Genomic DNA, 22945 nt, shown 5'->3' on the forward strand with positions numbered 1-22945 from the left:
CATGGCATCGATCATTGATAATAATAATCGTAATCGTTCTTAATCGTCGAGCTGGTCAACAGAGTGTATGTGCCTCAGGAAACGAAACCTATTGCTCCGCTTACCCAAGAGCATATATTATTTTATTAATCGAAAAAGGCAGAGGTGATCCGCTGCAAAAACTCGTCCCGCACACTCACACACCTGGGCAATTTGAGTTAGCTTCCATATTTGCACTGTGAATAGGATAAAGGGGCTCGGGGAGTTGCGAAGGGACCGGAGGATGCTGTCGACGATCCCTCAAATGCACAGACCGATAGAGGTTGACTCGCACACGCTATTGTTATTTGAATTCGTCTCGCTCTTGCCTGTCATCGAGAACCCCAATTCTGGGGACACGCCCCATCCTGTGGTTACCACCGAACCTGCGTTGCTGCTTGCTTGGCTGCCGCCCGACGCAGCACCGGCTCGAGGGTGATGATGCAACGGGGTGAGCAACTTCGCTGACCGACCGTGTAGCGGCCAATGGGATTCTCGAGGGAGTCTCTCGAATTACATGCAGCTCCGAGTCGGTGGAGTCGTTCGTGGACGCCTCAAAGCCTCAGAATACCGTCGCGGTGGACAAATTATGAGACTTGGACACTTTACGGTGGAATGAAAAATCGGTCAAAGAAGCTGGAACCGAAAGGGAAGAATTTTCGAAATTTGAAGCTTTCCCTCGGCCAACGGAGACGACAACGGAAAAGTCGAAGAAATAGGACCGAGGCCAAGGAAAATAAGACGTGGAGCTAACATCGAGAGGAACTTGGGTAAAAGGGCGTCGCGAAGGACGACATCGCTTATCCAGCTCCGAAATAAGCTGACAGAGTCTGATCTTCGTTAGTGGAATTCCTGGGCCTTGGCAAATTACCGCTGAGTCGTTTTTTCGGAGCTGGCGGACCGGGCTATCAAGTGAGGGGATCAGGCGAGCGACCAGGGTGAAAATGTCAGAACCGGAATGGCTCGCTAAAGAAGACTTCTCGAAGTAAAATGAACTCATTTGTCTTTGAGAGCAGGAAACAACGCTCGGAGCCGTCTCACTGAGTCGGAAGCTCCCTCCTCTAAGGTAGGTACTTTCCCGAATCTTATTGGATTCCATGTTCTAATGTTACAATGCTGGCTCGGTAATTTTTCTCACCTCCTGCCGTCAATGAATCCAACTCACCCTCCATTTCCCGATCATCTTCTTCTCTGGGAATTTTTCCAGCGGAACTTGGTCCTCGACAGATAGGACACTCCATTGATGAGGTCATTTGGGAGCTTTATGTTTATTGCGTGAGGAATTCTCATTTCATGACGATCAGCTGCTGATGAATCCGGTCCGATGAATCGGGATAGGCGGATCGCATCGACTAGACTCTAGACCGAGGGCCATACCTTCACAGGAAGAAGAGACCGGCGTCGAGAAAATCATCAGGGAGAAACTCAACGGATTGGTTTCTCGAGAATTCATTTTTGCACGGAACTTTATCATCCTGTGGGCTTCATAGGGATTGCTTGAGAGAAACCCGCATCTTGCTGCTCTGCATACCGTCGTTGACCGACCTGTTGACGAGCCAAGAACCAACTACTTATGTACAATGAGTTTTCGCAGCTCGCAGTACCGTCTATAAACGAACCTGGATTGATTCACAAAAATAAAATCCTCAAAAACTGACCGAAGTGTCCGGAGCTCTCCTCCATTAGCATGATGGTCGCTCTGAGCGCCGGAACAGAATTTCCAAACTCTCGTGGCCCCTCTGGCAGTCGGGAGCTATTTCGGCTTCCGCATCGAGTTACTCCAACCGACCGTGATCATTGATCATCATCTCAGACAACATCGGCAGTGGTGACCAGGCGACCGATTATCCAGAATGTACGGTGAGATTCAACTTGTATTTTTCCCAAGCCGCAAGAGAGACAGAGCTGAATATGAACAATCGACTTCTTAAACTTCAGAGGTCCCATGTAGCCGCCGAAATCGAAAGGGGTGATCCGGCTATCCGGTGCTCCTCACCACCGGACATCCGAAAATAGTGCAGCTCAATCGCGAGTCCTTATGTGGTCAGCTGATGGATCTGCGGTTCGAGGCTCTAGCCGGAGTTTATTTTGGAGGGGAGCCGCTGAGTGGCGATTGTTTCAATCGGTGGAAACAGAGAACCGGGCTCGAGATCCGCGAGGGTTATCGTCAGAATGAGACTTCGATGCGCTGCACAAGTAATCCAGACTTTATGCTTTATGATAATGGACGCCCGGTGAAATGGACCGAAGTCGGTCATTTCGGGCTCAAAATCAAACCGCGGCTCGTTCGCGGGCCACAATAGCGGCCCGAGGAACACTGCTAAGATCTTCGCTGGTGATTATCACTTCAGTGGAGATAAGGTCATGCGTGACGAAGACAGTAACTTTTGGTTCGTTGGACGTGCCGACGTGTTTACGTCAGCTGGCTATCGAGTCGGACCTCACGAATTTGAGACGATACTCCCAGGACATCCGGCAGTTCTCGAAGTTGCGGTTCTCGCTTCGCCCGATAGGGAGAGAGGTGAAATCGTCGAAGCCTTCGTTGTACTGCTACAGCAGGGAAGGCTCAGCGCCAGTTTCCTGAAGCTGAAAACGGGAAACCGAAGCAGGGCCGGTGATCGACAGGACAGTCCTACTCCAAGGAGGGCTCAGCCTCTGATTCAATTCAACTCTCGACCGACTCCCTGCAATGAGAGCTACCTAGTCTGTTAAATCTAATCCGATAACCCTTCTTTCGACTTGAGGTCAGGATAACGCTGAAGGCGTCATAAACGGATCGCTTTAGGAACGTTCGAATCTTGATTCGGGATCCGAAACTCATCGCAGCATCAGCGTTTTCTGTCCAGCTCGCTCCTAGATTTTCCTAATCTCCTGCTATGTAATCACAGCTTCGCGACGTCCGCGTCCCACGTTCCGGTTCGCTAGTGACGCTTTTACGGATTTCATGTTCGATATTCCTGCTCCGCGTCTGGCGCCTGCGGGATGTCCGACCACCCGGCACCGCGGGTGGGCTCGAGAGAAACTATGAGGAATCAAAGACGGGGGTGGGGGCTACTAAGTTTTTCCTTGGAGGGAGTTTCTCTCGGGCGCACCACTGCCTAAAGTGCCCGAGCATGGGGCCGATGATCGATGATGCCCCAAGGGCCGAGTGACTTCGGAAATTATTTTGAGGTCGATATCTGTCGGCTTCGAAGGATCGAACACATCTGGTGTACTTTTCGCCGTTATTCTTCATACGCATCGGTGAATCCTCCGGTTCGTGGATTCGTACTCCGATGCAGTAGTCCATCGAAGCTTCCGGTGTTGCTTCCCCGGGGATATCTGTTTGGCGAAGCAAGAGTCGCGGCTTCACAAGCCGTCGATGATGTGCCCCATGATTTCCAGGCCGAAACTGACAACGAGATTGTTGTGACTTTTGAGTGATCTCGAAAAGAGTATGAGTTCAATGCACTGTGGTCCTGCGCCGGCCGCCTGATTCAGCGACTGGGAGAGGAGGATGTCTTGAGCCGGTAACCCAGATATCGGTGAGCCTAGGAAGCCTCTTTGAAGCTTGACAGTTCACGGCGAGACATGAACGCAAGTAAGTCACTGGGGACCCTAAGGGGTCTCCGACGCACTGCCGATCACAATGTGAGTAACACATTGCCGAGAAAAGGCACATTGCCTCTATTGAAGGAAGAGATCAGCATAGAGAACATTATCAACAACAAACTCACAGGAGTCGTACCTCAAAAATTCAACTTCGCGCGGGACGTAATCGACCATTGGGCGTCATACGAGAAATCCTTCAGGAGGAACCCGCTTCTCCCCGCTCTTTACGTGGTCGGTGACCGAGCGAGTGACGAGCGTAGAATCAACTACACCGAACTGTCACAGCTGACGCAGCGGCTCGCCGGAGTTTTCGTGAATGAGCTCGGATTATCTCGTCGGGATAAAATTCTCATCAGTCTGCCGAAATGTCCAGAGTTCTTCCTCTGCACGTTAGCCGCTCTCAGAGCCGGTATAGAATTCACAACTGTGACCACTCAAGCAGTCGGTGAGGATTTCCGCTTCCGTATAGGGCAGTTCCAGCCGAGTGTAGTGATCTCGGACAACGTCGCAGGCGTCGACCAGGCAGTTGATTACCCGAACTGTCCGGTGAGATTCAAATTGTGCGCCGCGGCGACATCGAGTGCGACGTGGCTGAACATCAACAATTTAATCGAAAAGAGCAAGAGTTCTTACGATGCTGCCGACACCAACAGCGATGATCCGGCAATGGTGTTTTTCACGAGCGGTACCACGGGTCACCCGAAAATGGTGCAGCATACCAACGAGTACACTTTGGCTCATATGACGAGCGACACGAACCTGCTTCGCTTAAATTCAGACGACACGCTACTCTGTACGGCGGATACCGGCTGGGCGAAGACGGCTTTTGGCTTCTATCCGACGTTCCTATCCGGGGCCGGGTTTGTGGTGCACAAAAGTGCCAAGTTTTGCCCTCATCAACTTCTCGATGTTCTGAAAAAATATCCCATCACGAGGATTAGCTCCGCGCCGACTGTCTATCGGATGCTGCTGTCTGAGAAGGCGGATCTGCGCTTCAAGGCTCTGACCGGAGTTTATTCCGGAGGCGAGCCGCTGAATGGCGACGCTTTCAATCAGTGGAAAGAGAGGACCGGGCTCGAGATCCGCGAGGGGTATGGTCAGAGTGAAACTCTGATGCTTTGCACAGGGCATCCCGACTTCCCGGCCAAACCAGGCTCGATGGGTCTCCCCGCGCCAGAATTCCAGATAGCGGTTCTCGACGATGACGGGAACCCCGTGAGCACGAACGAAGTCGGACATTTTGCGCTCAGAATCAAACCCAGACATCCGCTAGGTCTGTTCGTAGGCTACAAGGACAACCCGGAAAAAACCGCGCAGGTTTTCGCTGGTAATTATTATCTCACCGGAGATAAGGTCACGCGAGACGCAGACGGTTACTTCTGGTTCGTTGGTCGAGCTGATGACGTGATCACGTCAGCTGGTTACAGAATCGGGCCTCACGAAGTCGAGATGGTGCTCTCGAGACACCCGGCAGTCCTCGAAGCTGCGGTTGTGGGTTTGCCGGACAAGGAGAGGCTTGAGGTTGTCAAAGCGTTCGTTGTGCTCCGAGAGCAGTACCGCAGCGTCGATTTGGAGAAACTCGCCGAAGAAATCAAGCTCTTCACGAAGAAACACACAGCACCGTACAAGTATCCGCGGGTGATCGAATTCAGAGACAACTTGCCAAAGACCACAACAGGGAAAGTTCAGCGTCACGTTCTAAGAGCAGAAAATACGAAATGAGAAGCGGACGGAAATCTCCGGCAGGAAACCAATTGATGAGAAGCAAAAGACTTGTGCCTATCCATAGAAAATAAAGGCTTGTCTTTGAACTGGAACTCAGGAATCCTCCGCAAGAATTCCCGTGACCTCGATCGCTCATTCCGGACTTGAGATTCCGGAGCACTTTTTCTGAAATGGACCGCACGCCCTTAAAAGATGGCATCCTCGAAGCCAAACTTCTCATTGAGATTAAGAAGATCGAATTCTCAGTTCTTCTCGCCATCAGTCGAGATTCATCAGTATTGGAGCGTCAGAGCAGTTACTGGTCCAATTATTCGAAAGCGGAACCTTCTCGGTTTTCTATCTCGCATCCGGAGCCGCGCGGATGTCAGCGCGACTAATACATTGTGTGAGCGTTAACGCTTAATGAAGTCCTAGTGGACGCTGGTCCAATCGAACTCGTCTCCAAATGAACGAAGTCGATAGTCAACCAGGTGAGTGCGTCCATTACGACTGGCTTCTTGGACATCGGACGGCTTCTTTCATTAACACTCAGTTTCTAGTCGAACTCCGATCGATTCAACCAAATTGCATCGGTTTTCGCCACGAGCTAAGGCCCGCCTTTCGATAAAAAAAATCAATGGCTGCCGCAGTGATCGAGTGCCGAGCTTACCTTCATAAATTCCTAGAAAATCCGGATTGAGTCTATGAGGCTAGCTCGATTCCCGAAATATTCCGGCACATGAGGCAGTTCAAAGAACGGTGTAATCGCACGCTCGTCTTAGAATCACAACCCTTCTCCCTCCTCTACCCCCGAAGCTGTTCACTCCAGATACCTGGGAGAATTCTAGTTCTGGAACAGACGGTCAGTTCCGCGGAAACTGAACGTTTTTTCGGAGGAGAAAATAGGAAATGTTTCCGCCGACGCGTTGGTCACTCTCCGATTGCACGAAGTTGTTACCCACGAATGCCGTTGAATGGACATCGATTCTCTCCCTCTAAGGTCAAAGGGCCGAGAGCGCGTCTGCGATCCCGGAAACGAAACATCATATCGTCTCTCCGATGATCATTCTCATATGAGACTGACGGGACTCCTGGGATTGTCTTGCTCATCTATTCGCCGCCGATGGAACGAGGGAGGTGGATCTGCTCTCGCAAGTGCGATCACGCCAACGTTTGCAGACCACTGGCGACTCCGAACAATTGAACACCGAGGCCTGCGTTGATACCCATCGTCAGTGTTGAACTGTGATGAAAATCGAAGTTTTCCTCTGTTTCTATCTATGTGCCAATTCCTGCTCGGCTGTCGCGCCCGGGTGCGAAATTGATGTGAGTCACATTCCAATTTGAGAATACTCTCTCGGAATAGAATGTAAATTGTACTCTGATAGCATTGGGAAAGTCTAGATCAGATCGCGGAGCTCCAGTGGACGGAAATTGGATCATCGGCGCGGACAGCTGGCTACATGTAGAAGTCACTCTGGCTGGGAGAGAGAGAAAGCTACTGCATCTAGGAGCTAAGGGAGAAAAGAGAGGCTTCCATATCACCTCCCGCGATACAGGTTCTGAGCTTAACTCGGGCTCCCTAGCAGTTTTGGTCGAATAAGGCCGAACGTTCATTAACTTTCAGATTGATGCTTTATCATGTTACGATGCTATTGAGATCCCTCTGACCGAAATTAGCAAAACTGCGGTGAAGATCCCCTTGAAATTGACATTCAACAGCGCGAGCGACCCTGTCAACACATGGAGGGTAGACAGCTCAAAGATTTTGTATTTGATGAAAGTTCTAAACGAATTCGGGAGATGACTGTTTTTTTGTAATCCAGCGAATGTTATAGGGCGTCGTGCAGTTTCTACAACAAGGGGGGAGGAGCTCCTTAGCAATTCTGACCGAAGCTATGGCTGCTCTCTCCATGGGCATCGACGGAATCGTCGAGCTGAATGAGTAAGCAACACCGAATCCCCGGTTGCTAAAAGAGGAGGATCGAAGTGATGAAATAGGAATCGAATTCCTATGAACAGGATGAACAGAATTTTCTTCATGATTTGGAATTTTCCAGCCCCGGCGCAACGAGCTCCGAGTTGATCATATTCGCGTCCACGGCGGCGCGACTTCTCATCTCGAGCGAGAATTTCACCGATAACCCACTCCTCCGAAAAAGTGAGGGGTCGCTTCCGAATACCTTGCATTCAGGGAAAAAAGTGTCCTGACTCGTTCGCAAGTAAACACCTGCGCATATGAATACATGACGTTAGGTCGCTCGAGTCTTGAAATGACAACCGCTTCTCCACAAGGATAGGGATAGACATCGGAGATGCCCCTCCTGCAAGTCGACTGTCGGCGCGTGTAGTGGCTTATTGGGATCCCTGTGTAGAATAAGTTTGGACATTCTTCGCGAAGCTCAGAGTAGTTCTGACTGACTGATATTCTTTCCCATTCTTTTCGCTGATTTCCAGCGATATCATCCATCACCCCGGACCTCATGCATATCAATGGGCAGGCTCTCAAAGTCGTGAATAGGATCGGTGGATTCCGGCGATATTATTATCTTCCAGTATTGTACCTAAACGACATCGCTCTGAGGTACCTTTTGAAGTGCCAAACGACGGATAATCCACCGGAGGAGTGTGGCCGAGTCCAGGAAACGATACTGACCGCCCTCGAAGTACTTGAGGGTCTTCCCTTCATCGTTAAAGCGTTCGGAAGACCTCTGAAAGAATTTTTGACGGACGAAGATTGATTTCTTTCCTGTGATCGGAATCAAATTTCTAGAATAAAAATATCAAGCGGGAGTGATCCGAGTTTGCGGAGCAGGAGAAAAAACTCTCAATCTGCTGAGATCGGGTGAGTCTCCGACCGTGAGGCCCCTGGCCCGGGAGAGCCTAGGCCACCTCGATCTGATCTTCCTTTTTTTCTTCCTCGTAAAGCACCCTGCCAAGCTTGAATCCACCGGGGACTTCAGCCTCAGCGTATTTCAGCTGAACGGAGACTCGCTCCGATTGATTCCTCAGACACCTCATTCGGGTGTCGATCATCTAGCCGACATCAGCCGGCCTCCGAGTCCAAAACTGCGAGAAAGATTCACCAAGTTGTGATGAGCGACAAAAGAGCGACGGAGCTACCGAGTCACCACGTTCTACCGACGCATTCTACCAGCTGTCCATCGGGAAATCGCTTCCGGAAAGGCGTCGGCTATTTTCTACAGGCCAGCGGACTCTCATCTTTGGATTCCTCTAGACCCCGTCCCACGACGGGTAAAAGTACCAGAAATCTCATCCCCGCAGGAGTCTGCAGTGTAATAAAAATCATCCAGAATTCGACAAGGCTGTCATGTCTGAATGGGAGCAATTCTTGCAGATAGCTGGAGACGATAATCCGCCGTCTGCGGAATCAATCATCGCGACTCCAGCCTGTTGAGGAGTCATCGAAGAATCGAGGATCCCCTCCGCTTGATCCGAGATGAGAGAAGTGCGATCGGAGCAATATATTCCCCGATGCATCCGAAACCATTACTGTCCAGGAGATCACCACAGGGTTTCGAAGGATTCCCCCGGATAAACCTTTTTCCAATGCGCCGTCTAGCTCGCGCGCTTCGCCGAGACCGGACCGTTGTTCGTTCGCGTTTTCCAAGCAGATTCTCTGCAGACTTGTTTGCGTCCGTATCAGTCGCCTAACGATGACACGTCACGACCGTGGTGCCGATCTACCTGGTCGCCGCTCATTGGGACAATTTATCCTTTTTCTGATCCAGCTCGAATTATTGGTCCGAGCTAATTTTCGCTATGACATAGCCACAAATGTTTAATGATCCGCGACATGGTCCGAAAGCTCAATGTCTGTCAGTTATTCCGTAAGTTGAGATAGCATGCATGCGGTCCTAGTCAGAGTAGCTCGTAACATTCCTAGTTACCCTGGAGTTTTGCCCTGACCCTTGTCCGCAGCTGGCATTAGCTTTTCCCTTCTTCGCTCATTGCGATCTCTCCTGACAAGCCAGCTGCCCGCTCGGAGTAAGAACCATCTTCGCTGTTTCTTCGAAAAGATGCGGACGCAATCGCTGACGCCAAAACTAGGCACGTATTTTTCATGCCGAGATTTTATGTTCAATCAGCTCAGGATTGCGCAGGAGATGACGATCCTGTTTGTACAGCCGTGGTTTTCTCGGAAAATTCATCGGACACAGCGTCATCCGGATAGGTCGAGTACGTCGTGCGGAATCGCCTAATGCGTTTCACATGTGCTAGGTGAGGGCTTGCCAGACGACGGACATTCCAGAAAACTGTGGAAGGTGTCGTTCTAGTTCGTGGTGGATGCGTTCGACGAGAATTATCATCATGTATCTCAGATCGGCTGTCGCAGCGGTGGTTTTGGTTACCGTCTCCGGGCAACAACTCTGTGTAAGTGCTGTTTAGTTGTCCGTGTGTTCACCAAGATTCGATGGGAGTTCATCCGAAATACCGCTATGATAATGGGATGCGTCGGAGACCGGCGAATCTCAAGTCCCGAAGGGGTGCTGAAGCGATATCGCGTGAAAGCCTCTCCCCGTTTGATGTCTCGGTCACTCCTCGGTTGTAGGACCAACGGTGCCTTACAGCCCTCTCGCAATGTACCGCGACCTTGGGGATGGATCTTACGAAGCAAGTCGCTTCTGTACCTGCGAAACTTGCGTCCGATGCGTTCCAAGAGGCGGGAAACCAGTTCCGGAATGCGCTTACTGACCCCCTCGGCACTTTTCGGGAAGCCTTCACCGAGAACACTCGAACAGTTCAGGATGGATACCGTGCAACGTCTGCCGTAAATGAGATTTTCACAGACGCAATCACGCCGCTCATCGGAGTCCTCACAGACCCTGTTTCCAAGTGAGCATTCCTCGTCCTCTGTGAGGGCCGTGAGATCCTTTCTCCGCGGCTCCTCGGATTCATCCTTCCCCCGTGGCCCGTCTTTGACCCGAGCTATTTTTCAGCGCGAATCCACTGATCCTTCCGATAGAGATCATGCTTCAAACTTTGGTCGTGTTAGATAATCTCACAGAGGCGAAGGATCTCCGGAACAACACTCAAATCGACAAAAGTTGGTGCCGTGACGAGAATCGCGAGAATTCACGAAATCAACGAACTAAATGGCGTTCCTGACCCTTTCATTGATCTTGCAGTCCTCGACATCGTCATCCCCACCATACAGACAGTGAATGACGTCGGCTTGGGGTGCGCGGCGGATGCGTTCGGCGGACTCTTACAGTTTCCCATAAGGGGCTTCGAATTTCTTATCGGGATCGTACTCGACTATATGCGCACCTGTTACTCCACGATAGAGGGACAATCCCGAGAATGCGAATTGGAGACGGCTGTCGTGGGACTTTTCCTCAAGACTTCCATATTCATCTTGCGAGTTGTGTTACATTTCTTACCGAAGGACCTAACCAAATTATCGAGCCTCATCGGACTGATGCAACGGTCGGGTTCGATCAGACTCCCTGGTATACCAGGATAATTCCGATTCGAAATAGATTTCCTGGCAATATTCCCCTCGGCTGGTCTTTGTGGCGCTTGCTTCCGTACGTGTATGATACTTCCGAGCGTATTAATCCGTCACATTCATCCACAAGAGATAAATTGCTGTAAGTCCCCTTACGACTCTGCCTGGGTACTCCTCATATTTGGAGAGCAGGGCCCCGACTCGAGAAGAGCCCTGGTCTGACCCTTCTGTCAGGAGTACGAATGTGGATTCTTTAGAATGGTAATCACTGTGTCCGAGAGATGGCTCCCTCGTCAGCGGCCTCGCCTGCGATCTCTGGAACGCAAGCCCTCCGTGAGGACCTGTCCCCAGCTTCGGAAAATGGGGCTCCGTCTCCCCCGATATTCAGGAGCCAGCTATCTATTCGTTATAAACATGCTGCGAATTTAATGAGCTCGATTGAAACAGAACTGGAATTAAATGAGGTGACACGGGGCCGGCTTAGTAGCGACGAGCGTCGCCGCGACCTTCTGCGCCACAGCACCATCGCATGCTGAAAATTCATGCGATCTGATTGCCGCTTAGGTTTCCGAGTGTATTCCATCGCTGGTTGGCCGTAAGCGAGTCATCGAGCACCTTACTCGGAGTTATAATCGGACTTATGATGCATCGATCCATCTCCAACGGCGAGCGTTGTGCAACCCTTCTGCGATATGTGTCGAGCTCTCCGATCACGAATCGCGTCAGCTTCGAGAGGCCTCTCGGGAATTCTCCTCCCTCACGGAACTGCCTCGCCAGCCAGCCATTAGGTTAGAGATAAGTTTTTCTCACCCCTCCCAGATTCATCGAAGCGCTGAGTTGTCCCTTTAAATAAAGACGCTAGAATGTCAACCACGTTCGATTCTTCAGAATGTTGCTTTCATTCACACTGACAACGACACTGCTCGGTCTGGCTCACGGCCACGAACCCGCCGGTTGGGCCCCAATTTACCAAACGCATGTGGACTGTTCCCTATGGCCATCTGCGGCGACTCCCCTGGATCCTTACCGAGATGCGTGGACACTCCCGTGCCAGAAGTCCGCATCTTCTGCTGTTGCTGCTCCAACAACGTATGTTTTCGAAATCCACAAAAGCCCGCCACCAACCACGAAACGGCCCTGGTTCTGGAAGCGCTGGTTCGGCAGGAAGATGAAATCAGAATCTCAACAACGCCAGTGGAGCACGAACCATTTCGACGCGACAAGTTCCAGTTGTTGGAAGTGCAATTTGGACTGATATGGTGCTCGCCGTCTTCGATTTGTTGTTCAGAAACAGGAGTCTGGCGGAAGGTCCGCTGACTTTTGGTGCTCCAATAAACTCACGGTACAGTCTGACTGCACTTTTTATTTCAACTCGATCTTTCTCATGGGCATTCTGAGATCTCCTGCTGTCGATGCCCCGAGCCTTGGCGTCATTGCTCCCCAGCAAGGGGGAAATTGCAAGACTCTAGAAGTCATATAGGTACGATGATGTTCATTGAGTCGAGAGGAGCTGTTCCCGCTGACTATTGAGCGAGCTAGTTGGTATGGGTGCGCCGTAGCCGAATGAATAGTCTCTCATGTTTCAAGTTCTGATAATTTTCCACTTGTTGGCGGGACTCCTCGATGAGCGGTCGACCCCAAGCACACTCAGCGATCCCTATCTGGATGACGGTACGCTCATATCGAGCTCCTAAACGAGAGAATACTCCGAGCACCTGCGGGCTCTTGTGATCTGGAACTTCAGCAAAATTCTGCGGAATCTATGTACCTCTTCTGCCCTCAGTCAGTTCTTGTTCTCCTCCGGCCAACGAGCGATTGAGACAACGACAGTATTCACTCGCGAAGCCCCCATGACCGCGTTCGTATTCGCAGCCGAATCAATGACGTCATCGGTGTCTTCGGTAGTGTTTGGTGTGACGTACCACAGACGAGTGATCTGACGTCACATTGCACAGAATCAATCTAATTGGTGCCGGTCACATTCTCTCCGATCGACTGCGACAGAAGTCTTCGTTTAGGGGAAGCGAGCAGGAGTCAGCAACCGCTGTCGCTGCGGGACTTCTGATGTTCCCGCGGACTCTCCGGAAAGAGAAAAGCCCCCGCGACGTTCGCCCGAACGCGATAATCACATGATTGTCTAGGCATCGCGGGAGAAAGAGAGCCCACCGTGTCTAGTGATCGCTCCGGAGATTATTGAGTGTGTCCCGGGGGAATTCTTCACACGCTGACAATATTTCACGTCTAGTCAGCGCAGCTTGATGGGTAGAGCTCGAATTCGGTCTGGGCTCTGGAATCTGAATGTTCGGGCTGTATCTATGATCAAGAATTAAACCCCCATCAAAAAAGCATGATTTTCTGGTTTCCCGTTTGGACCTGTTATTTTTTACGTTAGGATAGCTGGTATCATCAGAATCGAATAATACGCCACGATAACACCGAATCAAGGGAAAACGGCTGCTTTCGAGTGGGAGTAACAATAATTTATTTTACAATGGCGTAATGATATATTTACATCGTTTACGTGAGCAGCAGTTTCCTGTCGGTATGGGAACGTATCACTTAGTATCCGAAGCCTCCACCTCCGTAGCCTCGGTTGCCTCCGTATCCACCGCCGTAGCCTCGGTTGCCTCCGTAACCTCCACCGTATCCACCACCGTAGCCTCGGTTTCCTCCATAACCTCCACCGTATCCTCCTCCGTAGCCTCGGTTTCCGCCGTAACCGCCGCCATAACCTCCACGGTTATTTCCGAAACCTCTCTTTGCGTCGATTTCCTCTGTGCCTTCGCCTTCCTTGGGAACTTCCGCAGCCGCCACAGCCTTCTCCGTACTCGGCGTTTCGTCAGCCAAGGCGCACCAGGCGCAGATTAGCACAGCGATCGTTGCGATGAAGAGCTTCATTGTCGATCAGGTCCGATGTCTGATAGTTTGTGGTCCGTTTCGTGATCTCGACCCGACTTTATACCACTTCCCCTTCCACCTCACTCCCAGAGTGGAACAAACCGGTGTTCGCTCCGATGATGTCATGTGATTAAAAACTTCTATAAATGGCCATCGGACAGATGCGCGGCGTAGTACACCGGCTCCACAGAGTTGCTAGGGGAAACTTGTTTTTCATTCCTCTCTCTCCGCCCGAAGAAGCGCGAATGACGTATCTGGCGATATGACCGAATGTACAGGTTGTACACCGTGCTGGTATCGACGCTCGAATCTGTTGTGGTCATGATCTTGAATCTCGCTCAAACCGCTGCGTGATGTTGCCAATAGCACAATACGTGCGTGGATTCCCTTATGTCACCGAGAGTCGGGAGAACATCGTACGGCCCTCGATCCACGATGGGTTCGTGGAGGTCGATTCAGCCATGATTTCCGTGACCTACGAGATGTTCGAATCGCTTACTGGTTAGGAGACGCGGGTTGATGATGTTCAAGTCAAAATTTGATCTGGAATTCCATATAATGTCTCGCAGTCGATCCGAGTGACCTGGATGTTGGCAGACACTGCCGACTGCCGCTCTGACCTTAACCGCCCACATCTAGGGCTGGTCTGTTCGGATTGGAATCGATTCGGTGAAATTCAAAGGTACTTCAGACTTGAGTTGAACGACTCGACACGATGTGGATAAGCTCGAATACGCTGAGCTCTGCGTTTCTCACGACTATACTGTGTTCTGTGTTCGCTGAGGATTTAAGAAGAGGAGCGTGCCAAGAGGTGCGATATTCTCTGATGTGAAGAAACATTTGAATTCTCGTCAGGACATGGCCATCAGTCCGAATCGATCTCCGAATCGATCTTGATCCAAGTGAAGTTCGATTAATTTTATCGTTCCACTCATATAACCAACAGAATCAACTTTCAATCGAGTGTGGATCAGAGTTGAGACCAGACATCCACGACCTAGCTGGAAACGCGAGCTTATTGAGCACGGACCTCACCAAGATGACCTTGGCAAGTTTCCTGGATTTCCTGTCCGACAGCTCTCTTCGAAGCATACTGTTGGATATTCTACAGGACTCAATCAGATTGGCATCTCGATTCTCCCTGAATGCTCTCGAGGGGTAAGGTAGGAGTTCGATATTCAGATATGTGGTAGGCGGCCACGGAATACATGGCTGAAAGGTGAACATCGTGTCTTTCGCGTTCCAAATCCAGGGATCGGGGTCAACTCCGCCGGACAGTTCTTGTAGGATTGCTCGACTTCTCCGACCAATTCATGAACGTCACCAAGCATTTCATGGATAGCACCTACGTTGGATCGAGTGAGGACAGCGAATGCCGATATTTCTCTCACGATCAGATGAATACTTGAAGCGGGATGAACCTTTGCTTCCGCAGAAGGTCGGAGATCGAGCACTCATAGACATCAACATTGATTTTCAGACATGTTGACGGCTCTCGGCAGACTTCAAAAAATGTCTGACTCCTCGGAAGTCTTGCTTCGAAAAATGGGGAGAACAAATCTACTGACTTTTATGGCGTTCACAACCGTGGAATCATCAATCGGTCTCGTCGAACGATGCCTCAACCCCGAACGCATGAGGGACGGGTGTACACTTTTCCTCGACACTAAGAAATTCGTCATCAGGAACCTAAGACCGATGGTCGATCAATAACTCGGCGCCCATATCTCTGCGATGCCGTGATCGGATACGCGCGATTCGAGAAAATAAAACCTCCCAGCCGGAGCGACTTCGATCTCCACGTCGTTCAACGTTTTCCACTCGTTCCGGGCACGAACTCACTCGGAATCCGGGCCTTCTCCTGATCGTTGGAAATTCGGAGAAGAGTTATGATGCGCGGACATGAGAAGTTTGCAACGGGATGTCACATTCCTCCTGTACCGTTAGGCGGCACGAAAGCGAGACTAATGTTTTGGTCTGGTATGGGCCTATATCGGTTGCCTTTTCGTCCACTCGTTTGAGCATACGGATGGACGTGGGCAGAGCAGCGGTCGGACCGGCAGACATTCACGCTTATCATGATGAGAACGTCTGTCATTAGTAAGACCACGTTTAATGGGCGACCGCGCTACAAGCTGCGGACGGACCAGAAACTCAGCTTTGTCTCATTTGGACGAGCTACGCCCGATTCATATAATGGTGATTTCCATTCATCAGAACGAGCAGCACCATTTCAGGTTTCGACCGTCATTCTGCGAATAACAAACTTTCTGCGGGCTCGGGGTCGTCGTCGTTGAAGCACCGACCGAACGCTGAACAGCATCGGGTCGACTGCCTCCTGTGACTTAGATGCCGCGTATGCATGGGTATTTTCTCTGCGTGAGGCACAAAATGCTTTTTGGCGCGGAATACGGATTGGAGAAACCAATTCATATTTTTCCTCGAGAAATGGACTGAGCGGAATCTTGGCAATTGGGTTCGCTTCGAACCCCGGCATCGAGGCTCCGACGAGATTCTCGGACCCCCACGGGTTGTGAAGCTATTTCGGTTGTTGAGTGAGCACGTTCCCCACCTTACAACGCATTTTGTGCTTCGCGATGCGGAAGGCCTCGCGTATGCATGCCGTAGGTCCCAGAGTAGCCGTAAGCGATTTATCTGCTCGAGAAACAGCAGCTTAGCATTTTTCTCCCGGAGTTAGTACGACGACCTGCCAGCCAGCACTGATCCGTACGTGAGGTACACCGTTATGGACTGACCGGGAATCTAGGGTTTCTCGAATAGATAGCATGATTTTTTCACGGGAATTATCACCGCTCGGAACTCATTTGCTTGAGCTATTTGCCACAGGGATTCGTTCTCCGGTACACAATCCTCTGACTGCATTCAAGGTCTCAGCAATAGATGAAGTCGGAGCTGGGATGAAAAAAGTCCGAGGCGCAGAAAAAAGGAGGAATGAAATCCGGAAGACGAAGTGCGCACGAGGAGGCAGGAGGCAGATCGCTCTGGGAAAATCGAAGAACGTCCCGAGAAGTATAACGAAAAAGGCGACGGAGGAGTAGAGGGGCAAGAGAATGACTGAGCGAGAGATTGGAAGAGGGAAAAGAACAAAGAGGTAGAAACGTCGTCCACCACTGGCAGCAGGGAGAAATGATAATTTTATGTCGGCGTTGTCATGGTAACGCCAGCTCTCGGGGCAGGCTTCACGGACTGTAGTGCCGCCAAACGAACTCGATGGGTCGAGCGAAGACTTCCGAGCACGGAGTCCGCTGACGAAATCCCAGAACTCAATCGGACTTACAGCGGAAGACCCTACGATCGGGCGCGAGCTCCAGACGAGTCCTCGAATCGCGAGAACACAACTCCTCTGTATTTCGAGCTTTCGCAAGGCAGATGATATTATGAAGTCATTCTTATGTGGCACTCCTAGACGCGACTATCCTTCCCGTGCGAAGTGCTGCCAGCGGAAGCATAGTTGCTGCTCAAATGAACACACATTGAGAGGCTTCTTGCCGTCGCCTTCCCTCGCTCCCTCCCACTTGCCCCGCCGTCCACCCCGTCCCAGAGCAGCATCGGGGGCTCCTCGATTCCCGGCGCTCAGTGGCGTCGCTTTTCTTCCTCCATCTACTGCTAGCTGCTGCTGCCTCCTCCTCTCTCCGTTTTCCTTCCGCAGCCAGGGGTTGTCCATCGTCTGTCTGCTTTCACGATGGGAGTTTCTTGGTGTACGAGTGTTTGTGTATGAGTGAGCGCGACCCGAGCTCCTCAAGAAGTCTCAATTGTTATTTCTCTCCCGAAGGAAGTCTCCCTGTCTGCTTTTTCCGAACCTTTCGTCTTGTACGTCATTGATATGATTCTCGGCGTTATGTTTAATTAGTCCGCGAGAAACTCTGATTCCGCGCAAGCGATCATGGTCTCGTCCACAAGTCGGATTGCGACAGACCGGAATCTTCGACAGATCGTGTCAAAGATCATTCGGAAATCTTCGATTTGAAGAACAACATTCGGGAGCGATCGGGGGACTGAATGCGTGTCGTCAAATACATGGCTCATATTCACCATCGTCGAGAACTTTCATTGATCAGAGACGCACAGAATAGAGACTGCGCGGCGGACCCATCATGCATTCTCGATTCTCGATCATCGGAATGAAAATAAGGAGCGCGCAGGCTGGTCTGAAGCATCCTCAGAGACTCCGGCTCGTCTCGGCACGCTCAGCGGCTTCGGAGAGAGAGGAAGAGCCACGACCAGTCCAACCTTGACGCCGTGCGTCGTTTCGGATAGTTGAGCACGCTCGGAAGCTCGGCGGACCTAGATCAAGGAGACCATGAGTCAAGCCCAATTTGGTAATCGGTGGTTCTTCTGTTGTGTGATTCCTCTTGACCTCTATCCGCGCCAAATGAGGCATGGATCACCGTGATCTTGTAGAATGACAATAGAATACATTCCCCGAGACTATACGGCCTGGAAGCATCATGAAACCGAGGCGGAGAACAGAGCCAAGCGGATATTCGATTGATCTCCTCGAGACGTCGAACTGCATACGCCGCAGACCCTCTGATATCGAGAATTTCTTTCATGTGTTCTACTCACATTTATCTAGATTCTCACAGGCAGAATTGAAGGGTGACTCTCCTTCGATCGCCGCGGATTGATGGAACATCCGCTTCGAATGACGATGGCTCTTTGCGAGTCCTCCCGAACAGCGACGCTTGGGTTTCGAATTCTCGTGAAAGGAAACAAAACGCTCAGTTCGCTCTCGGACTGCCATTCCACCTATTGAACCGGATCTCCTTGGTTCCCTTTTGCGCCGTAGATCGTTCTCCTTCTGAGCTCTCCGTAAGTGAAAAGCGACACCCAAGAACCGAGAGGAGGGCTCCCAACCCGCTGAACCCATAACGTGTCCCGCATCGGCCTCCACTATTCTGTTGTCGATACCACGCTCTGCTTATCAGTGCGCTTCATTCCTGGGACGTGTCAGATGGAGAGCAGATGGGTGAGGAGGACGTCGAACAAGGGGGGAGCATCGTCGTTTACATTGCACGTACCTGACAGTTACTATGCCCGGAACCGTCTCGAGTTGTTTTTCTTATTGTATCCAGATGCTCTCGGTCGCCCCTCCTCGATGCTTAGCCAAGCCGAGTTACGCGCGATCACATGTGTTTGCGCGAAAAGTTCGGCAGTTTTAGTTAGCATCACCATCGCAGAGAATTCTCGTCACCGAGACTCAGGAGAACTATTCAACGGCGTCGCGGAAGGTAATTGTTTTAGAGCAGATCAAATTTTAGCCTTTAATGAAACGCAGTTGAACGAACACGAAGAACTATCGCTCCTCCTCTACCCAGGCCTTTTTGAACAGGCTCCCATGCAAGCTCCTACCTCGGGCTCGAGCCGAAGGTGCATGCGGGGTTAGGACTACTCACTCGCACGGTGTACCTCACTTTAGGCCGGCAGTGGCTGCTGGTGTAGGTTGTAAGGAGGAATTTCATTTGGGGGATATTTACTTTCCATCGGAACCGATGGATTGGATCGACCCGCTTCGATTTTTCATTCATGGCATCGCCGTGAATTGTGCGTCCAGAGAACGTCCAGGATCGCTTCTCATGGTCCACATCATGTAGATGTCGTGTCCAAGTTGAACTCGTCGGAGAGAAACCTTCGGAAGAGTGTTGGCGTGAAGGCGTTGATGTAGCGTGACTTTCCAATCGTTCGTGCAGTGGCGCGCTTTCTCTAGTAGTAATTGTCACTCCATCCAGATTGGTGCTTTCTCTCCCTGTCAGTAAGGCTTTAAACGGAAGTCATGGCTCGCTTTGTTAAACAAGTTCTGTGCGTGACGCTGCACGTGACGCGAATTATCGCTGCGGCAACGCTCTCGAGGCCCTTCAAAAACCTTCAGGAAACGGCAAGACTCGAGCTTTTACGAGTCCGACCGAGAGATTTACGACGAATCGAGGTCGTCTATCGAACTCGCGCGCTCCGCGCAGCCGCCAGACGGCAGGGATCCTCTATCGGGAACGAGGAAGAGAAGAAGCACAAAATTGGAAAAGCGTAGAAGGCTTTCGGTTTGGAGAGCGTCGTTATAAAAGTGTGCGCGCCACCTTTATAAAACTAATCGCTGTCCCGCGGCCGCTCCCTCCGTGCTCGGTGATCCTGTTGAAAAATCACCTATTGTCACCCTTGGCGCCCCGCGTGCCGGAGGAGCTCCGAGCATCCAAGCGAGCGGGTTAGGCGTCGGTCGGAGTGTACGGAAAGTATCGCGTCGTTAGTGTCGCGCTAAATACCGGCCTAAGCGGATCGATAAAATCAAACGGAACCATCTTCACTCGGGCTGGGACAGAATATCGTTCGCTCCTCGTTCGAGCCCCGTGAACCCGGAGGAAGATCCGAGAGGAAACTGAGAGAGCGCCCCGTCTCGGAAAGTTCTCTATGCTGTTTGCACGTGTTCCAAGCTCAGCTGGAGACCTCTGTACACACAGAAAGCATCAAGCACAACAGAAAGCGTGCGTGCAGGTTGGCCATAGGCCTGCCGACTGAGCAACTAGCGAGTTATTCTTATTTTCCGGACGCGATGATCTATCTCAATCTAGCGGCATCTGCAGACAACCTAAACCAACTGATCGGTTCTGAAAGCGAGACGCGAGATCCGCAGCGAGCTTACATTCACAAAACACGAAGCGGAGCGCGTGTCGTCCCACCTCCGGCTCGGTGTCTCCGATCGCGGTTGCGTGCGTGAGCTCCCCCGATATGACAAACACCCATTCGGAGATCGCTCTCACGCCGAATGGTTACTCGGTGGTTTTTCCAGATTGCGGAATCTCGGTCTCCCATCCGATTCGACGAGTTCGCCGTCGAATAGAGGCTCGCCTTCCAATTGAGACACATCCGCTATCAGGATGATTTTTAATGATTAAGTATCTGATCACGGTGAACAACAGCAGCTCCCCATGAGCGGTATAATACGCGAAGACCGAGCTCTCGTTGAGAGCCGCCGTATTCTCTGCTACTTCTGTGTCGAATCAGAGAGCGGTACACCCGTTTCCAGCAGAAGAAGTCTGCTCGTATCTCATCCTAACCCCATCATCTTACGGATATATGGGTGACTTTGATTATACTTGTCGGCTTCGAGGAACAGAGAGCGGAATCTCGCGGTTTCGCATGTTGCCTGCGGGAGTCAACGTTCTCCGTTCACAATATTAATGATTATTGCAATAATTACGATACAGCATGATATACTGCAACATGAACGTCGCCCACGAATGGTCCTTTGTGGAGAGAGATCCAAAGAATGGACTTTGTTTCGCCGCAAGATAAAAAGTCAGATCCGATGGCGGGTCGAAGCGTGCTCTCTCAGTATCCGATCACTCACTCTCCACGCAACGTGCATGAAGCTAAGCACTCAGAATCCTCACTCCGTCGACACGCTCATCGGCTCGTCGGTGATAAACTCTGGATCGAAGGAACGGGATCACGACGCAGAATTTTGAAATTGTTTCTCGTACTTCCAGGTTGGAGCTTGATCCGGCTTCATCAATTCCAGAGGCACATTTGATTATTATTATTTGTTCTCTTTGCCCATCGCATTCCGAAAATCTGTTTTTATCTCGCCATCGATTGAGTATTCGCTTCTCTATTAGTCTCAGATCATATTCTGATGGTAGACTGACGGGAGTTCCGGGAAGATGGATCCAAGCCGACGAAGGAGAGGCTCAACCGAAATTTCGAGTCTGCTCCCCATCTTGTACGTCCGGCAGGAATTCCAAAGCGCGCGAGGGCTCCTGGAGATCCGGAGCCCGGGCGCTCGAGCTCGATGTCGACTGAGCGGCCCTTGCAACCAACGACCGGGCTGGAATTCCGCACATTTTGCATGTTCGCTCACTCTGGTCGAATGCCTATCGACAACGTCCACGCTCTCGACATCAACGACAACAGCAGCGATTCCGATAACGAGGAGAGTGATTAACTGGAGTTTGATTCGTTGCCTAGTCAGCCGGGATTCCAGCCCCGGAATAGCTCAAATTCTTCAAAGCACCATACGAATTCCGACGTGACGTTTTCCTTCATTCTCTCGCTAACGTAGTACGATGCGGTGTAGGCTGGGAGCGGAATCTGAGCCGTCGTCCTTCCCGCCAGCTCCCTGAGTGGATACCGGAGCGCACGCACTCCGCGATTGAGTTGGTTGACTTTACCGAATCGCTCGATGACTTGTATTCGTATCTCTAACGTCTGCACTGGAGCAGAGTTTTTCCCCAATTTCAATCTCTGAATTCGACAAGGATGAGCCACAGATTCGTCTCTCCATTTTCAAGAGAGCCGCGAAATAGAGTTCCCAGTCCTGAGGGAACACCAACCCGTGAGGAAGCCCTCGGTGCCAATCCGAGCGCTCGTATGTATGATTGACGAATGTATTCCCCCTTTCCCTATAAAAAACTCGGCTTCTCCCGCTCATATTCCCGGCGGGAAATCCCCGTTTGATACTCCATGTAGTGGTAGGTGTTGCGGTCCCTGATTCTCCCGGTTCTCGTAAGTGAGCCGTCGTTGCCGCAATCCAGCAGCATTCCCATCAGACACTCCGGAAGTGCACTGTAGCGGCCATCTTGCTCCTCAGATGGAAGAATAGAACTCCGTTGCCGTCCTCGGCAGTACATTGGAGAGAACGTGGAAACGTCTTTGACGGCGGAATTTTCTCGTGATTCGATCGCAACCCCATCGGCCCTCTGCGATTCCAGACCGATGAGAAATGACCAGATGAGAAATCGAGTGGAGGCTTCCCGCGCAGAGGAGTGGTGGGGACTTGTTTTCGTCGGCATTCGGTGAACTAGCTCACGGATTTCAGTCCTCGGACATTCCTCTTCCGTCGCTCGTAGAGATTCCCAGACGCTTGCCTGCTGTGGCTCGGTCATGACTAGAGTGTGAGCAAGAGCCGCGGCCCGGCACTCTCTCCGAAGTCTCGTGGGCGGAGTCTCGGCGCCCAGACCCCTACAAGTGAGGCTGTCTAGCAGACCACGCCTTCAGTTCTTATCCGGATCTCGAGCCACACTGGATTCGAGCACTGGTGTTCATGCTCAGAGTGCGGAGTGTGTTGTTGTGATCTTGTGCTATTCCTACGACTTCTCCAGTCGTTGTCGCAGCGAGTTGTATGTACTTTGCTTCAAGTCTACGCCAAACCCGAATTCCGGTTTGCAGGACGTGTCCACGGGAAAACGGCCGCTCGGTCTCACTGAGTTGCTCAGTGTCATCCGCCAAGACTTTCCCTCAATTTGAAATTGT

General features: G+C 51.3%; 4 protein-coding genes across 4 annotated transcripts in view; 3 read left to right on the top strand and 1 right to left on the bottom strand.

The window, feature by feature from the left end:
• The first annotated feature begins 3576 nt into the window (after positions 1-3576).
• On the top strand, positions 3577-11410 carry LOC100900180 (acyl-coenzyme A synthetase ACSM4, mitochondrial). The gene is made up of 7 exons (XM_029112465.1): positions 3577-5313; positions 7187-7230; positions 7374-7474; positions 9906-10170; positions 10275-10381; positions 10464-10695; positions 11220-11410. The coding sequence occupies exons 1-7, from the start codon at positions 3589-3591 to the stop codon at positions 11320-11322; spliced, it is 2577 nt and encodes an 858-aa protein (XP_028968298.1). The 5' UTR covers positions 3577-3588; the 3' UTR covers positions 11323-11410.
• A 1834-nt stretch (positions 11411-13244) lies between these two features.
• On the bottom strand, positions 13245-13714 carry LOC100905590 (TATA-binding protein-associated factor 2N). Its single transcript, XM_003746824.2, has one exon. It carries the CDS (start codon positions 13682-13684, stop codon positions 13346-13348), a length of 339 nt encoding a protein of 112 aa, XP_003746872.1. The 5' UTR covers positions 13685-13714; the 3' UTR covers positions 13245-13345.
• Positions 13715-14399: 685 nt separating this feature from the next.
• Positions 14400-15397, top strand: LOC100900464 (uncharacterized). The gene is made up of 4 exons (XM_003746869.2): positions 14400-14495; positions 14631-14842; positions 14937-15043; positions 15165-15397. The coding sequence occupies exons 1-4, from the start codon at positions 14400-14402 to the stop codon at positions 15395-15397; spliced, it is 648 nt and encodes a 215-aa protein (XP_003746917.2).
• Positions 15398-22576: 7179 nt separating this feature from the next.
• LOC100905737 (transcription cofactor vestigial-like protein 2) overlaps positions 22577-22945 on the top strand; it is an 11918-nt gene continuing 11549 nt past the window's right edge. Inside the window, exon 1 of the mRNA XM_018640838.1 lies at positions 22577-22587. Coding sequence (XP_018496354.1) covers positions 22577-22587 — 11 coding nt within the window. The remainder of the gene's footprint in view (positions 22588-22945) is intronic.

Source organism: Galendromus occidentalis, unplaced genomic scaffold (assembly GCF_000255335.2).
Source record: "Galendromus occidentalis unplaced genomic scaffold, Mocc_1.1 scf7180000077504, whole genome shotgun sequence".
NCBI lineage: Eukaryota > Metazoa > Arthropoda > Arachnida > Mesostigmata > Phytoseiidae > Galendromus > Galendromus occidentalis.

Coding starts and splice junctions, on each gene's coding strand:
- LOC100900180 (XM_029112465.1), top strand. CDS start 3,589: ATGAACGCAAGTAAGTCACTGGGGACCCTAAGGGGTCTCCGACGCACT. Junction 7,231..7,373: donor TATGGCTGCTCTCTCCATGG/GCATCGACGGAA, acceptor GGAATTTTCCAG/CCCCGGCGCAACGAGCTCCG. Junction 10,696..11,219: donor AAGACTTCCATATTCATCTT/GCGAGTTGTGTT, acceptor GAATTTAATGAG/CTCGATTGAAACAGAACTGG.
- LOC100900464 (XM_003746869.2), top strand. CDS start 14,400: ATGTGGATAAGCTCGAATACGCTGAGCTCTGCGTTTCTCACGACTATA. Junction 14,496..14,630: donor GAAGAGGAGCGTGCCAAGAG/GTGCGATATTCT, acceptor TATAACCAACAG/AATCAACTTTCAATCGAGTG. Junction 14,843..14,936: donor TCCCTGAATGCTCTCGAGGG/GTAAGGTAGGAG, acceptor TTCCAAATCCAG/GGATCGGGGTCAACTCCGCC.
- LOC100905590 (XM_003746824.2), bottom strand. CDS start 13,684: ATGAAGCTCTTCATCGCAACGATCGCTGTGCTAATCTGCGCCTGGTGC.